The sequence below is a fragment of the Daphnia carinata genome, chromosome 1 (assembly GCF_022539665.2).
Source record: "Daphnia carinata strain CSIRO-1 chromosome 1, CSIRO_AGI_Dcar_HiC_V3, whole genome shotgun sequence".
NCBI classification, from domain to species: Eukaryota; Metazoa; Arthropoda; class Branchiopoda; order Diplostraca; family Daphniidae; genus Daphnia; species Daphnia carinata.
The window spans coordinates 3,828,328-3,844,711 of NC_081331.1; the positions used below are offsets into that span (position 1 = coordinate 3,828,328).

General features: G+C 38.8%; 1 protein-coding gene and 3 long non-coding RNA genes across 5 annotated transcripts; 2 read left to right on the forward strand and 2 right to left on the reverse strand.

Annotated features, from left to right (window-relative positions):
• Positions 1 to 13: 13 nt before the first annotated feature.
• LOC130692448 (uncharacterized) lies at positions 14 to 823 on the forward strand. The gene is made up of 5 exons (XR_009001410.2): positions 14 to 84; positions 152 to 209; positions 268 to 408; positions 479 to 662; positions 725 to 823. It is a non-coding gene; the product is annotated as an uncharacterized LOC130692448 (long non-coding RNA).
• A 2,461-nt stretch (positions 824 to 3,284) lies between these two features.
• On the reverse strand, positions 3,285 to 4,718 carry LOC130692446 (uncharacterized). Its single transcript, XR_009001403.1, has 6 exons — positions 4,605 to 4,718; positions 4,480 to 4,551; positions 4,317 to 4,421; positions 4,044 to 4,227; positions 3,637 to 3,981; positions 3,285 to 3,533 (listed from the first exon to the last, which is right to left on the reverse strand). It is a non-coding gene; the product is annotated as an uncharacterized LOC130692446 (long non-coding RNA).
• A 690-nt stretch (positions 4,719 to 5,408) lies between these two features.
• LOC130692447 (uncharacterized) lies at positions 5,409 to 7,411 on the forward strand. 2 transcript variants are annotated; one of them, XR_009001407.1, is made up of 4 exons: positions 5,409 to 5,437; positions 5,921 to 6,004; positions 6,102 to 6,219; positions 7,047 to 7,411. It is a non-coding gene; the product is annotated as an uncharacterized LOC130692447 (long non-coding RNA). The 2 variants fall into 2 exon arrangements; XR_009001408.2 differs by lacking the exon at positions 5,409 to 5,437 and adding an exon at positions 5,451 to 5,847.
• A 4,785-nt stretch (positions 7,412 to 12,196) lies between these two features.
• LOC130692436 (ER degradation-enhancing alpha-mannosidase-like protein 3) lies at positions 12,197 to 16,381 on the reverse strand. Its single transcript, XM_057515548.2, has 7 exons — positions 15,042 to 16,381; positions 14,484 to 14,980; positions 14,255 to 14,414; positions 13,767 to 14,186; positions 13,583 to 13,702; positions 13,401 to 13,506; positions 12,197 to 13,342 (listed from the first exon to the last, which is right to left on the reverse strand). Exons 1-7 carry the CDS (start codon positions 16,095 to 16,097, stop codon positions 12,501 to 12,503), a joined length of 3,201 nt encoding a protein of 1,066 aa, XP_057371531.1. The 5' UTR covers positions 16,098 to 16,381; the 3' UTR covers positions 12,197 to 12,500.
• Positions 16,382 to 16,384: the final 3 nt, after the last annotated feature.

The window sequence follows — 16,384 nt, forward strand, 5'->3', positions numbered from 1 at the left end:
AGTTAGTTCAGTAGCGTGAATGGAGAATAACGCGTGGCTGGAGGAACAATTGAAAAATGGATAAGATAATACAACAAAAGGATGGTAGGTATAAACATTATTATATTGGTTTTCAATTATTAATTATTGTTTATTACATCAAATTATGAAGCTGCAGGCCCAATTATTGGAACAACACAAAATATTAGATAACAGCAAAGCTAAGGATGGTAAGGCCTAATATGTAATGATTCTATTTATTTGCTTTTATTCATTTGTGTTTTGTAGCTCAAATTTTGAGTCTACATGCTCAGTTACTGGAAAACAGACAAATTAGAATGGGACACTTTCCAAACAGTGAAGGAGGTTTTTCCAAACTCATCCCTAACTGAACATGAGGATGAGTTGGCGTTAGGCGAACACAGTCAGGTACCTAAACTTTTCAAATAAGAATTCAAAATAAGTATAGAATTTTAAAAAACAATTATTTATTGTTTAGTTATTCAGTCCACCACATGACAGTGTGTTAAATTTAAATTCTGTTAGTGCTGCACTAAAAGAATCGTTAGTAATAAGCTCATGCAGTGAAGGAACTGAACAATTGTGGGAACGTATTTGGGCCGAAAATGGGTGTGGTACAGAAACCCAGAAATGGCACAAGTTCAACATGAAACATGGATTAGGTACTTTTCGGTTTTTTGTCTATCGAAAAAGTATTTTTAATGCTATTATTTTGCATTCACAGATTTTAACGGGGGATCAAATCAAGTCTGGAAGTGTTACAGGATGGAAGAGTGAGCCTACAGATGAAAAACACTGAGAGTGCATTACCGTAAGGTATGAGGTAAATTAATAGAGTAATGCAAATTGCCTAATGAGAAGTACCATCTTGTGTTAATGAATCCAGTACAACAGCAATCCTTTATAGTTCTGTCACAGCTAGAAGCCTCAAATAATTCTGCTTCTCTGTCTAAAGAACAACTTGTCCTTTACGTTCAGAGTGTTGGGGAAACTGGGTACTTAAATGGCCCTAAAGATGTTTTAATTTTGCTGCTATTGCAGAGATGAACATCATACATGGACTCTTTAGGTATGAAAGGATTTTTCTTCAAATAATTTTGATTTTATGACGAAGAATTTCTCCTCCTTTTTGCCAACCAGGTCTTATCTACCAAAAAAAATTTTATCCAATAGGAAAGGATTTTCATGTATTGGGAACACAACTATCAACAATGCAACATTCTAGGGGTGTTATTTTATCCTTCAAGAGCCTTATACAATGATTTTCATCTACAATTTGTATGGCCTTTCCCGAGCTTCTGCCAGAAGTTGAATCTATGAGTCATGTAAGTCACATGAGCAACAATTGAGATGCTTAATGGTGGTGTTTTTCTTTTCTCAGTGTAGGTTAATAGTAACATTGGATCTGAAAAAATTCTTGGTTGGGGCAAGACACTAAATAAATTGTAATGATTGGATGGATGACATGATATTTCTATACTTCATTCGGATTCCCGAGACGGTATTTGATATTTAAAAAATTGAAGTGCATATCTGGGCTCCCTTCCTTTCCGTAGCCCCGTTTCCCCTTGACTCGTAATAAGCCCGTAGGGGGTCATGCCCCTACTGTACGGTATATATAAAAACAACATATACCGAGGTTTGGAGGGCTCTGGCCGGAAAGGGGACGTGGGGTGCCGCTTCGTCCGATGATGTGTTCACGGAGGGTGACGTGGCTGCCCACAAATCCGAACTAAAGGTTAATCGCTCCTGTAAAAATGTTCCAAATCTTCAGCTCTTCTTCCGGCTTCTCTTAGCCAATCACCGGGTAATCTCCCCGGTGGGTCAACAAGGCAGTGTCTCCCCCTGCCTGGGTTGACGGCAACTTTTGAAAGGGCTATTGTGCCTTTTTAAAGTTGCAAAAATAATTGTAATGTGCAGAGAATTGTCAATAAAATTTTTTTTATAAAATATTTTTTGCAAAATTCGTTTCTTTCATTGTGTGTGTTAGCTTTGTTCACACATTGCATTTATCAATTTTTTTTTTGGCTTTGATTTATTTGTTTTTGTCACATTTGATGGTAAGGTGACGGGCATTGGTTTATCGTTTATCTGTAAGCATTCTATTATTATCCAGGGATCGAACCCTGGATGTTCGGCATACCTCGCCGATGCTCTACCAATGAGCCACGAATCATATGATTTTAAGTTGGCTTTTTTTTCTAGTCACTTGTGGACTTGCATTTACACTTAGAATAAAACTGAAATGCAATTCTGCAATATACTCTTCTACATTATTCTACTACATTTTTACACATCTACTCAGGTTTGAACCCAGGGTAACAGGTATCGCAGATAAAAGCTCTACCACAGAGCTAAGAACCTTATGGAAGCAATAGAAAGATAAACATATAGTTGTGAAAGACTGCATAAACATCCTAGACGATAACATATGATATGCGATAATAAAAAATTTAAATATATCTCGTGGCTCAATGTTAGAGCATCGGCGTTGCACGCTGAATGTCTGGGGATCGGTTCCCATACGAGTAAAACAAAATACAAAATTACTGCATAAAATATCCAGATTGTTCCTTGAATCTAAGTTGAAGAATTCAAAAAGAATAAATAATACTTACAGATAAACGATAAACCAATGGAAACAATGCTTACCATCAAAGGTGACAGAAACAGTAAAGGTGAATTAAGCAAGCTAAATATAAAATGTGTAACGTGTGAATACAGACAATGAAAGAAACGAATTTTGCAAAAAATATTTTATAAAAAAAATTTTATTGACAATTCTCTGCACATTACAATTATTTTTGCAACTTTAAAAAGGCACAATAGCCCTTTCAAAAGTTGCCGTCAACCCAGGCAGGGGGAGACACTGCCTTGTTGACCCACCGGGGAGATTACCCGGTGATTGGCTAAGAGAAGCCGGAAGAAGAGCTGAAGATTTGGAACATTTTTACAGGAGCGATTAACCTTTAGTTCGGATTTGTGGGCAGCCACGTCACCCTCCGTGAACACATCATCGGACGAAGCGGCACCCCACGTCCCCTTTCCGGCCAGAGCCCTCCAAACCTCGGTATATGTTGTTTTTATATATACCGTACAGTAGGGGCATGACCCCCTACGGGCTTATTACGAGTCAAGGGGAAACGGGGCTACGGAAAGGAAGGGAGCCCAGATATGCACTTCAATTTTTTAAATATCAAATACCGTCTCGGGAATCCGAATGAAGTATAGAAATATCATGTCATCCATCCAATCATTACAATTTATTTAGTGTCTTGCCCCAACCAAGAATTTTTTCAGATCCAATGTTACTATTAACCTACACTGAGAAAAGAAAAACAACACCATTAAGCATCTCAATTGTTGCTCATGTGACTTACATGACTCATAGATTCAACTTCTGGCAGAAGCTCGGGAAAGGCCATACAAATTGTAGATGAAAATCATTGTATAAGGCTCTTGAAGGATAAAATAACACCCCTAGAATGTTGCATTGTTGATAGTTGTGTTCCCAGTATGCTGAAAATCCTTTCCTATTGGATAATTTTTTTTTTGTAGATTAGACATGGTTGGCAAAAAGGAGGAGAAAAGCTTCATCATAAATTCAAAAATTTTTCAAGAAAATTCCTTTCATACCTAAAGAGTCCATGTATGATGTTCATCGCTGCAATGCCAGTGAAGTGAAACATCTTTAGGGCCATTTAAGTACCCAGCTTCACCAACACTCTGAGTGTAAAGGACAAGTTGTTCTTTAGCAAGAGAAGCAGAATTATTTGAGGCTTCTAGCTATAACAGAACTATAAAGGATTGTTGTTACACAGGATTCATTCACACAAGATGGTACTTCTCATTAGACAATTTGCATACTCTATTACTTTACCTCATACCTTAATGGTAATGCACTTTCAGTGTTTTTCAACTGTAGGCTCACTCTTCCATCCTGTTACACTTCGAGACTTGACTTGATCCCCCACTAAAATTCTGTGAATGCAAAATAATAGCATTAAAAATACTCTTTTGATAGACAAAAAACCGAAAAGTACCTAATTCATGTTTTATGTTGAACTCGTGCTATTTCTGGGTTTCCGTACCACACCCATTTTCAGCCCAAATACGGTCCCACAATTGTTCACTTCCTTCGCTGCATGGACTTATTACTAACAATTCTTTTAGTGCACCACTAACAGAATTTAACTTTAACACACTGTCAGGTGGTAGACTGAATAACTAAACAATAAATAATTGTTTGTTAAAATTCTATACTTATTTTGAATTCTTATTTGAAAAGTTTAGGCCTAATGCCAATTCATCCTCACGTTCAGTTAGGTTTGAGTTTGGAAAAACCTCCTTCACTGTTTGGAAACTGTTCCGTTCCAATTTGTTCTTTTCCCCTAGCTGAGCTTGTAGACTCAAAATTTGAGCTACAAAACACAAATGAATAAAAGCAAATAAATAGAATCATTACGTATTAGGCCTTACCATCCTTAGCATTGCTGTTATCTAATATTTTGTGTTGTTCCAATAATTGGGCCTGCAGCTTCATAATTTGATCTAATAAACAATAATTAATAATTGAAAACCAATATAATAATCTTTATACTTACCATCCTTTTGTTGTATTATCTTATCCATTTTTCAATTGTTCCTCCAGCCACGAGTTTTTCTCCAGCCACGCTACTCAATTAACTGCTAATGGGATACAATTAACTCAAATTGCTTACATGCCTATAATAACGAAACCGACTGGTAGATGGCTACGGGTAGAAAAAAGAGAAAAAAGTGTGATTTTTTTTTTTTTTTTTGGTTTTTTTTTTTTTTTTTTTATTTAAAACGGATTGCCATATTGCCATACGGATTGCCATAAAAGATAAAAGTATGGCAATCCGTTTTACCCCCCCCCCCCCCAAAAAAAAAATTCGGCCTTTTTTTCTTTTTACAAGTACCGTCATCTACCGGATTCTAATTAAGTCTCTAAATACAACTTACATATTCTAGCCATGTAAATATAAAATTTTTTAAATTAATAACTTAATTTTATTAACATATAACTATACAGTAATTATTTTTTTATATTCTACTTGCTTAACTTAATTATTATTACACGTATTAGTGATTCCGTTTTGTTAACAATCTACATAATTAAGGTGAAAACTAATCACATATTCGGAATCGACGTTTATTTTGGTTTTGGCGGTAAATTGAAACAAAATTCCAAGCCAAAATTTTTGTCGGCATTATTTTATTATTTATTTTTTATTTACTTATCGAAATCATAGATAAAGACGAGTGGTCTTTATCCTTGTCGAAATATTGAAAATATTTCTTTTTTAGATGTAAGATTTTTGACCTCGATCTGGTAACGTCGCGGGCAAGAATTGGTCTGAAGTCCTTCCTTCGCCATTTTGGATGTAGCCTTTATCACGTATCATCGTCTGACGTATTGTCTGGTCTTTTACTATTTAAATACGCTTTCCTTTCTTGTAATTCCTTGGCTCGTAGACTCTGCACTGACCAACAAAGAAAATGCATTTTCACATTACCTTGTCCAAATTTAACATACTCGTCATTTAATTGATCATAGAAAACATTTTGCGGTACGCACAAATGCCTAAATCTTGATGGGAACTGTTTGCATGCAATGTTGAAATGCGTTTTCTTTTGGCGTAAAGTTTTTTTACTAGTATGGTAAACATCCAATCCATTCCTGCTTACTGAAGACTTTTTGTCAAAATTTTGAATCTCGGAATTTTGATATTGTATCTCATACAAACATTCTTGCCTATGTCAGGAAATAGGGTACAGTAATTGCATGACACATTTTGAGTCTGCCGTCTGACTTGTACACATGTAATGGGAAATGTTTGGCCTTATTATAGCTTTAGTATTACAAACGAATTTATTCATTTTTTTTTTGCTTCAGGTATTGGAACAACTAATTACATGGAGGTTTTGCATCAATTTGGGACTTGAGTTGCCGGTAGTTGGTTGAAAAGAGCATCAATGGGTAAGAATGAAAATAAATAATACTTAACATTTCAAATCTTTTGATGTTGTATATTGGCTAATATAGGACCACAATTTTTTTCTCCATTCATCTTTAGAATCCTGGATTGCTCACTGGTTATGGAACATTCTCGTCTGTTCAGGCCAAAAGTATGACAAATCTATCCACATCAAACATGGAACCGATTACCGTATTGTACACAGAAATGTTTGAAGGTGGAGTATTTAAAATTATAAATAATGCATTAGTGGATTTCATTTAATTCATTGTTGGGGTTTTGTCTATCCTACGTCATTTACTAATTGTCCTTGAATAGGTTAGACTTTTAAGGTTCTAGATTTGCCTTTAGGCACTATAGTTATTTACTATTTGAAGTTAACACTTTGCACCTTGGGTAGTGAAAGAATGTGTCGTGCTGCGTTCAAACATTAGAAAGTCCAGCAGCTGCAAGTGGTTTCATTGCTGTCAATGTTCTTCCTTCTGATAAAGCAGATACTACCAACGTTCGAACTAATTTTTATAGCGCTAGCTTACGTAGTATGTGATCCTTTGGCGATGCGTTGGCTTTTCGTATTACTTGTTTTTTGTACTTACGTAACAATTATGCCCATTTTGGAACACATTCTAAAAACGTCGTTCTGTTTCATCATTTTTTCGATAATATCGAATTTAACAAACTTGTAATTTTTGGAAATGTGTTAAAAAATTACTGGCTAATGGTTCTGAATGATTTTGTTTATTTGTTATTGTTCTACGTCGTGTGATGAATTTGCTATTTTTATCTTTTGGTCGTAAACATTGGAGGGAAAGAAGCCGTTGTTAATTAAGTAGAATTTTGTTCACTGGCAGACAAACTGCTGTGTTATCTTTGAAGACAGTCCGAATAGTTCGGTTACAAATTGCACAAGGAAAGTTGCGAGAAATAGGGCATCTTTAGGTATTGCGCTGTTAAAATGAGTCGCACCTCAGTTTCTTCCACCTAAATCTTACCCTCAATACATTGTGAGAATACTAATAAATACTGTTTTTTTTTTCTTTTCAGATGAAATGGGTTCGATGCATGTTGAAGTAATGTTCCAGAAAGCAGCATTCCAGGGGCAAGAATCTAAGTTGTAAGGCTGATCAACACATTATATATTGTTCAACTTACTTTCTTTGCTCCTTGGTGAATTTGAATTAAATTGGAAATTGAAAGTTATTGAACTAATTTTCCAATCAGTTAGATGGAATTTGTGGAAGTTACCGAAATGTCAGGACGGAGTAATACGCAAAATTTGGATTCGATAAAAGTGTTGTTATGTGGTGAATACTTAGAACGTCTGTTTGCACTTCCAGAAGTTTTAAGGCTTGGGACATGATAAAGGCTGTAGATGGTGGAATTTGGATTGCAAGTCAAAATCGTGTTGTTGCCTGTCGACCATTAAGTAACAGTTCGAGCTAGTGTGTCTTAAGAATGATTGCTTCTTAGATACTAAAAATAAATACACAAAGATATAATTGGAATTGGTTTTGTATTGTCCCACCTCCACCCACAATTCCACCACGTTTTAAATTACATGTTATTTAATACATACATTTTACAGTATACAATACAAACATACATACATACATAAACACTTAAGCTACCCCGTTGGCTGCCACGCCATTGCAACCCGTAGGTTGCTCTCTACAGTAGCTACCATCGCTTCAGATGGAAGACGATGCAAGGGGGACTTGTCTTTCGACAAGTCCGGGCTGACTTGACGGTGGAGACCTTTATGGGAATGCACACCCCGGGTTACTCCACCATCAAATCGACAAAGAGAAGGCCCTGCTGGTGCATTGCCTAAATGCGCCCGAAGGCGCAGGCGACTGCCCTACCCCAATAGGTGATCAACCTAGGGGTAGAACAGCGCCGCCGGTCCCTACAACTACAAAAAAAATGGGAGAAAAATGGGTGGCAGCCAACGGGTTAGCTTACAATACATTACACGACAATACAAAACAAACTATACCAAAAAACGCGCGGCTCCACGATGACCGGGATGAGGCGAAGACAAGGGCGACCAAAGGCGATGCAGCAACTGCGATTAGTTCGATGACGGAAGACAGCAAAGGCGGCGACGGCGATGACGGCGATGACGGCGAGAGGATAACGGCGATGACGGCGAGAGGTGACGGCGATGACGACGAGACGAGGAAGGCGATGACGACGAGACGAGGAAGGCGAGACGAGGAAGGCGAGACGAGGAAGGCGATGACGACGAGACGAGGAAGGCGAGACGAGGAAGGCGATGACGGCGGGACGATGACGGCGATAATGGCGATGGCGGCGAGACGATGACGGCGAGACGATGGCGGCGAGAAGCGGACGGCGGTGATGACGAGAAGCGGACGGCAGTGATGGCGAGAAGCGGACGGCGGTGATGGCGAGAAGCGGACGGCGGTGAGGTACGATCAGCTGGATGACGATGAGTAGAAAATTAGGTTGGGAACAGGACTCATTTCTTTTTCATTACCAATCTGTATAAAAAAAGGAAATAAATCAGATGAAAGAACAAGAGCATAATCATGGCCATCTGCAATGAAAAACATTTGTAAAACACGAAAAACAAACAAAATTCATCAAAGAGAAAGATATACACTACATGACAACCAAAGTTTTCTATTGGCAACCTACTTGCAACAGTACCATTTAACAAACCAATGTGTTATTGAGCTTTTTACATTGAGTAAAGATTCTGAAAGTCTAGCGGAAAAGTCTACTACAGATAAGTTGTATGGGGAACTAAAAGGTGAAAAATATTACTACTTCCATTAGTCCACTTCAATGTAAATGTGCAACTACCATATATCTAAAATAATAAGAGAACACCCAGTAAGCTTGAGTTTGCAAACTACCCACTACAACCTTATGAGTCAATTGACAATCTGTTGCGAGGGACTCATTTGAAACCAATGCTCCCATGGTAAAATTTACAAGTATTTAAATTTGTCTTCTATGCTCTGGAGAGAAATTAAGTGACAAATAAAGTAAAACTAAACTAAAGATTAAATTTCACAAGAACATAAGAGATGAAGCACTTTTTCTTGGTTGCAATTTGAGTCCAACTTTCCTATGGTTTGTTAACGAGCAGCCATCTAACTATTCTAACTCTTAAGCTAAAAAATAATGTCAGACTTAGATTTATGGTCATTTTTAACTTACTTGATGCTAAAAACGCACGAAAACAACGATGGAATACACAAAATTAACGAAGCAAAGGCTGTTGGGACGTTTAGTCCGCCATGACAGCCATAGCAGACGACAGTCTCCTGCAATCCTTAACATTGAATCATAAATAATAAATAAATATTGAATTTTACGAGTATCGAACTAGAGATCTTCCTGTTACCAGCATAGCACTCTAATCATCTAACCTAACACGCCAGTATTTAACACAGCATAGCATGATAAGGTTATAATAATGGTATGTGGTATATCTTCATGCTATGATCTATATTTACCAGGTATACCTTCCCATTTGCGTGATACATAGTGCTAGTCGTCTCTGTTAACGATGAAGTGTCATAAGTATATCAATTCGCCCGATCAACCAACAGCAAAATAATAAAACAAGCACGAAAGAAGCCACTACACCATTTCATATGTGATCAAAATGCTTAAAATGTTTGGCATATTAATGTTCATTTTTTAGTTTTTGCGAAGTTGGAAAAAAAAATTACCGGAAGTGACCGGAAGTAGACTATATCTCCAGAAATACTGGGCCCATAACAAAACGAATATGATTTTCGTGATCCTCGTGAAATTTAAGGTGTGTCTGACCTATTTTGACCTTTTTTTGGCGAAAAGTCCAATTTGGCCAAATCGCGATTTTTCCTGAACTATAGTTCAGGTAAATTTGCGATTTTTGACGATTTTCGGGTATTTCCTACTGACCCATGGATTCGACCCCAAATTTCACGAGGATTACGAAATTGTAGTTCTTTTTTCATTCACACCAACAGATAGTGAGTTATAAGCATTCTCAAACCGGAAGTTGTACTGAAAGTTAAAATTTCGAAAATTTAAAAAATGAACTATGTTCTCTTTCACAAGTTACAAAAGATCTGCGTAGTTTTAAACGTAAACTATAGTAAATGAACATAACATGGCCTTTCAAAGTTCTAAAAGTTCAGTTTTCAGGTACGACCTGTATACCACTTTAAAAATCACTACCACACACATAATAATCGAAGCAAATGTTTTAAAACCCTCCCCTTAATTTTGTAGCCATCAGAATTAAGGGGATAGTGGAACAGATATGGTTATTACCAGACAGAAGTAAACGGGTGATCCTATTCTTGCAGAATATTAGCAAATAGCACATCTTCAAGAATGTCTTCAAGGTTTATTTACGAAAAAATCTTCTGCTACAAACTATGAATATTTTGTTGCATTGGGAAATGACTGCTATCCATATAGTTTTTGCATTAATATCCAGGCATAAACATCTGCATTCAAATTCATAAATAAGTTACAATTGATTCACAAAGTAATAAAATCATGCAACAAACCATATGTGCACAGTACACAACAGAATACATCTGTTACTTGCAACTCCACCACTGGATATCTTTACTAATAAAGAAGAACAAGATTAACATGTTACAAATGTAAAAGTAGTAAATTATCATCTTAATAATCCTGAAAATTGGCTTTTGGTTGTAAACACAAAAACCATCAATTTTCACCAAATATCATGCACAGTTCTGCTTGTAACACTGGCTTTACCCAGAAGGATACAACATGAGACCTGGTTTTCCAAAAGTATGTTAACATTACCTCACTGTAAGCCCAAGTGCAACGGCTGACATTTCGTTTAGGTAATGAAGCAGGGCAATATTTGCACATCGATAATAGGGGTGGAGTTAAAAACAACAAAAACAACAGAAATAACGATACCGTTCAGCACGTTGTCAACGCAAAAACAAAATAAACAATGAGAATCACATGACAACAAAAAATAACAATAGTTCCATTTGACACGCTAGAGGCTGATGAGTCTGCAGCGCCATCTCGTGGAAATACTGTTTGGCCAGGTTTTAAAATAAACCCGACAAAATAAGCATCGCACTAACGCTGTAGCGTACTGGCGCGCTAGCATTGCGTCAAATACTCGGTATATTTCAAAAACAATTAAGTTCATAAAAAAAATAGCAATTTATTCGGAATCAGCATTCAATTTTGAGTATACCCTGTGATATTCAACCAATTCCGATGAGTGTCAGTTTTTTCAGAAAAAAAATTTAAGCCCGACCAAGAAAAGTCGGGGTTAAAAACTTTTTTCGGTAAGTGTATGAAGAGAATTAACTAGAAACGTGACCGGTAGATGGCGATAGCAGTAAAACAGAAAAAGGCTAATATTTTTAATTTTTATTTTGGGTAAGACGGATTGCCATATAAAAGTAGGTGCGCAATAACTAGTATGATAGCGCTGGTTTTCCAGGAATGGGTCCTTCCATAATAGACCGCGTTGTATTCATCATTTGTTTGAAGTCCCTCCTCTGGGCGGGTTGAGTTACGCCGAGCGTCCTTCAGCAGCATGGTGCAGTATAGGCCGACGGCGCTCCTTTCATAGAGCAGCAGCAAGTAGCTGATCGTAATTCGTGCTTTTACACACAAAATACAATCTATACAGTACCCACCAGAAGAATTGCATCACCCTCTGCGAATTTTGGTGTTTTAACCCGTGTGGGATGTGCAACGTTAGAACAATAGCGGAATCAAAGCGGTTTCGGTTGCTATCACTTTGAATTCAAAGTACTTTACAACTATAGGTTCTACGAAAAATGAAATCGATTGTCATGATTGTCTTCACCGCTACAGCACGCTACAGCGCTAACGTGGTGTAGCACAGTAATTCTCTTCTCGAGGGCCTTCTCACTTGATCACGTTTCACAAAAATTTAGATCTAGTGAAATATACAAAATTTTGACGCGCACAATAAGTCGATATATTTCCTGTGCTGGCTGCAATACCCTATCTATAGGCGCACTGACTGTGCAATGTCATGACCGTTTCTTCAAATTTATTAATTTACCTGTATATTGAGGAACTTTTCTCTTTCGAGCAGAGAAACAAACGGAGCATTTAGAAGAGAACTTCCGCTCAGCGGCATTCGGAACACTAAGTTAAAGGCTTAGGCCACGGCTCACCAAATTCTTCCGGAATTCTCTGGTTGTCGACAAATGATTCAGTTTTATTCTATAGCAAATGGATACCAATTATTCACATACCCAAAATTTAAAAAAGGACTAAAATATAACAAAATAACAAATGCAAAACACCAGACGAAAACTGTACATGAAGGTGTCAAGATATCTTCTATCTTGAATTGTCCCGATACACAATTTAGTAATGTGAACACTTCTTAATAAATTTATTTCTAAGTAGAAAATATTTCACTTGAACAATAGTCAAGCTATATCGACGATCCAGATCCGAGGAATTATATTAACGGGTTACCATAGACTCTCACAATTCGTCGGGCGTCCGGTTGGGTTTGGGTTCGTGAACACCATTCAAGCCGGACCTGTCGGCTACTTTGCTGTAGAATTGACGTAGATGGGTGGCGAATTCGCCGCGGATGCTCCGCATAAATTGAATTAGTTTTTCACCCTTTTCTTTATCCCATTGTTCGTGACCAGATAGACCACTCTGCCCGTCGGAGGGGTCACGGGCTAACCGAAGCAAAATCTTCTCTAGTTCTCCAAAATGGCGCCTGGGCAATATGTTCTCAGGCCACAGGACGCGGAAGCTTGATAAGACATCGTCGATGGATCTTCTAGCAATACCATGATTGATATTAGCCTTATTGCTTTGGAATACTTTCATCAGAGCATTGCGGATATCATCAGATAGATCACTCAAGTCCACCGTTTTTTCTGAAGAGGTTAAAATTAATGTTGGCTGTTGCTCGTCTTGCAACTCCAGGAGAAGATGCACTGTCATCCGTAACAACGTAATAAAGGCTCTTCGTATCTTTTTCTGTTCTTCTTCTTTTTCGGATTTCTCCATCTCTTCAGCGTCTACAGTGAAACTCTCCAACTGCGCATGGTCCGTATCGCCACTGACAGCTTCCGTGACGATACTACCTTTTTCATCCATTCGAATAATAAATGTTCCTTTGGCCCTTTCAACGTTATTGTCTGTTGATTTCTTCAGTTGTTCGGCTTCCTCTTTCATTCGCTCTACTACGATTCGTTTTACTTCACTCCGAAGTTTCTCGACCATACCGTCAGAAGCTAGATCGGCAGCCGTGGGGAGAATTGACGCGATATCATCCACACGAATTTCATTCGGTGGGAAAATTTCATCTAGGAACATTATTTCACAATAGCTTGTGAGATCTTAAAGAATATAAACAAACTTTACCTTGATCGGGCGAGGATTCGGCTAGAGTCACTTGCATTTGGGGATCTTCTTCCAGCGCCTTCATTAATAAATCGGCATCAGAGGAGTAGAGGAAAACTAGAGGGATCTGTTGGTAAATTGCAACAAAGAAATTAAAAAAACCTATATTTAATTGCCACAGAAACGTTGGAAAGATCGTTTACCTTTACGTCCTCTGTGCCGTCTCCAGACATGGCAAAAAGAGGCGCCGCGTCTCCTGAACTACTAGGAGCGTTATCAACTACAATGCCACCAACGGCCCCGGCCTTCTGTAGTCGACGAGCCTAAACGAAATACCGAATATTCAATAAAAATTCCCAAAATACAAAACTTCAATTTTCAATTAACCTTTTCGACAAACATGCAATCTCCTCTTTGGATGATGACAATCTTTTGTCTCAGTTCGGGTGCATTAGTGGGATCCTTACACATACGGAAAGGCTTTCCGATAGCTAGGCGGGCCATTACTTTGATATCAGCTTTCAGATCAAGACCAAACTGGGCAGGGCCAGCTTTAAGTACAACGTCTTTAACGGTTCCGCTGGACTGACGTTTTTGAAATGAAACGATACGAGGTGGATTGTCCGGCTGCGACGAAGCACTTCGCGAAATCTCGACCATTTCTTGCATGAAAAGCAACCCTTCTTCTGCGTCTTCGGTTGTTTTGGCTTGGGAGTAACTGTGAAGTAGCTGGACTCTTCCATCGGGAAGTCCTACCACAGTGATTCCCATATCACGAAGTAACTTCATGTGTTCCCCATTGCCAGCCTAATCTGTTGAAACCACATATTTTATTTTGATTTTATGACCACACCAAATGAAGGGGAAGTTATTACCTGGAAATCCAGGGCTTTCAACTTTCGTTTTAAGCTTCGACGGGTGGGGCAAACTTTATCTACCATATTTTTTAAAGGTAGTCGGATGGACTCTGACCATCTAATAGAGTCTGCAAAGCCATGGTGGCCAGGGAAAAGGTAGTGATTGCTTGGGCAAGATCTGAGTTGAAATTTAAAAAAAAAATGTTAGCTAAAATAACAATGGCAATCGTGAGGTCATTCAACAAACCTTGCATGTTCGACGTCAAAATCCTCTACCGCATTACGCTCTTCCTCCTGTTCAAAACTGCGTAGAGGTACGCTGGTTAAGTTGGAAAGCCGGGCAAGACTTAGCGGTAGTAAATGAGCTTCGGTCGTAAATACAAAGTCATCCACTTGCAGTGGCAGATCCTCTGGGTGACTGAAGAGTAAGTAAAGATACTTGAAGGTTTCTGAAAGTACGAACGAATCCATCTGGTCTTCGTGTTGGCTTGTGCGAACATCTTTTACGGCGGCATAGCCACATGGCACGCGGGCATAGCGCTGGAGGCTGGACATCACCTTGGCCCCGGCTTCAAGGTAATACGGGTCGCCGGTAGCTCGATATAGAAAGTATGTGGATTCGACAAATTCGGGACGGAGTGGATGTTGACCCCAATGGACTTGAAAATCTGTCGTAAATGCTTCGGGTAAAAAGTTGTGCCGTTGCATCACTTGATAAAGCATTTCGTGCGTTTCGACAGCGGGCTATAGAATATGGAGCAGAAAATACAGCAATAATTCTTAAATAATAAATGAATATTGTTACTTTGAGATCTCCTTTTAGGACTTGCAATCCAGGCCAGAAAGCTAACAATGCATCCATGAAATTTCGAGAGTTGGTGTGAGGCCGATGCATATGGACATCAAGTAGTAAAGGGCCCTGGCTGATGTACTTCATGACAGCAGTATAATGTCGATTGAAACGTTCTAGGTAACGTTCATCACCCAGTAAAATATACGCTTTCAGGCAGTATTCGTAGTAGGAATCGATGCCGGCTCCGACGCCTGAATCCCGCCGAGTCCAATCACCATTGTGAATGTTGACAACAGTGCCCATGAGGTCCGAGCTGCGATGCCGTAGAGACCAGAGAGCATCCATTGCTTTGTGAGCCCTCTCTTCAAAGATAGGATCACCAGAAAGTCTGGATAGAGCAGCAAACTCGAGGATCATGGTTCCAGCGCAGGCCGTACAGGTCTCTTTTGAGTTGCTTAGCTTCTGACTACGAAGACCATACTTGAGATTGACCTTGGAATGGGGTATTCCAGTTGTAGTGTTGAAAGCAGGCAAAAGCCTGTAGCCGAGATCAAAGGCCATGTTTAGCAGCTCTCCTTTGTACCACAGCATCCTGGAATAATGTTCTTGCAGGTAGCCAGAGAGGACATGGGCTGACAATAGGCCTCCAAGCATTCGAATGTTTGTCTCAAAGACGGATACAATTATATCATGGTCAAAATGGACATCTTTCAAAATGAGCTTGGCTCCACGTTCAAACTCATCAAAGTCACCCAAGATGAACAGGGTATCTAAGGAGTCTACAAGGGTTAAAGAAAAGTTCCCCAGAGCATCATCAATGTCTCCACGGCTGTGCTCTGACCCCCTCCACCTACCCTGACAGCTGAGAGGCATTAGCTCGTCAGCAGGGTAGGCATTTTCCATGTAGGCTTGATATCCATGATAAAACATATCACGAGCTTCTTCACGTAACTCCTTCTTCCTCTTACTGGTCATGCACTGAATAAAGTTTGAACTCCACATTATAAAACATATGCAGTTGAACAGCAAAACCTGTCCTGCATCTTTTCCATTCGAAAACAGACGCATTTTACAGAAATAAAAGTTTTTTCTTTAAACGAACGAAACTTGCACTGCAGTACAACACAACACTGTTCCGAATTACAATTTATCCGTTACTATTGCTAACCATAGTGAAAACAGTTTGAGTTTTCTCAGCAATGCAAGATATTCAAGGTCCCTCCTTTCCGCCAACCACACACTACTACAGTACAGCCCGACACCGCAGCTTCTACGTCACCTGTCAATTGACACTCGTGTACAGTGCCTTCCAGCCTGGTTACCGATTATAAATGTGCACCAAAGATAAAATAAAA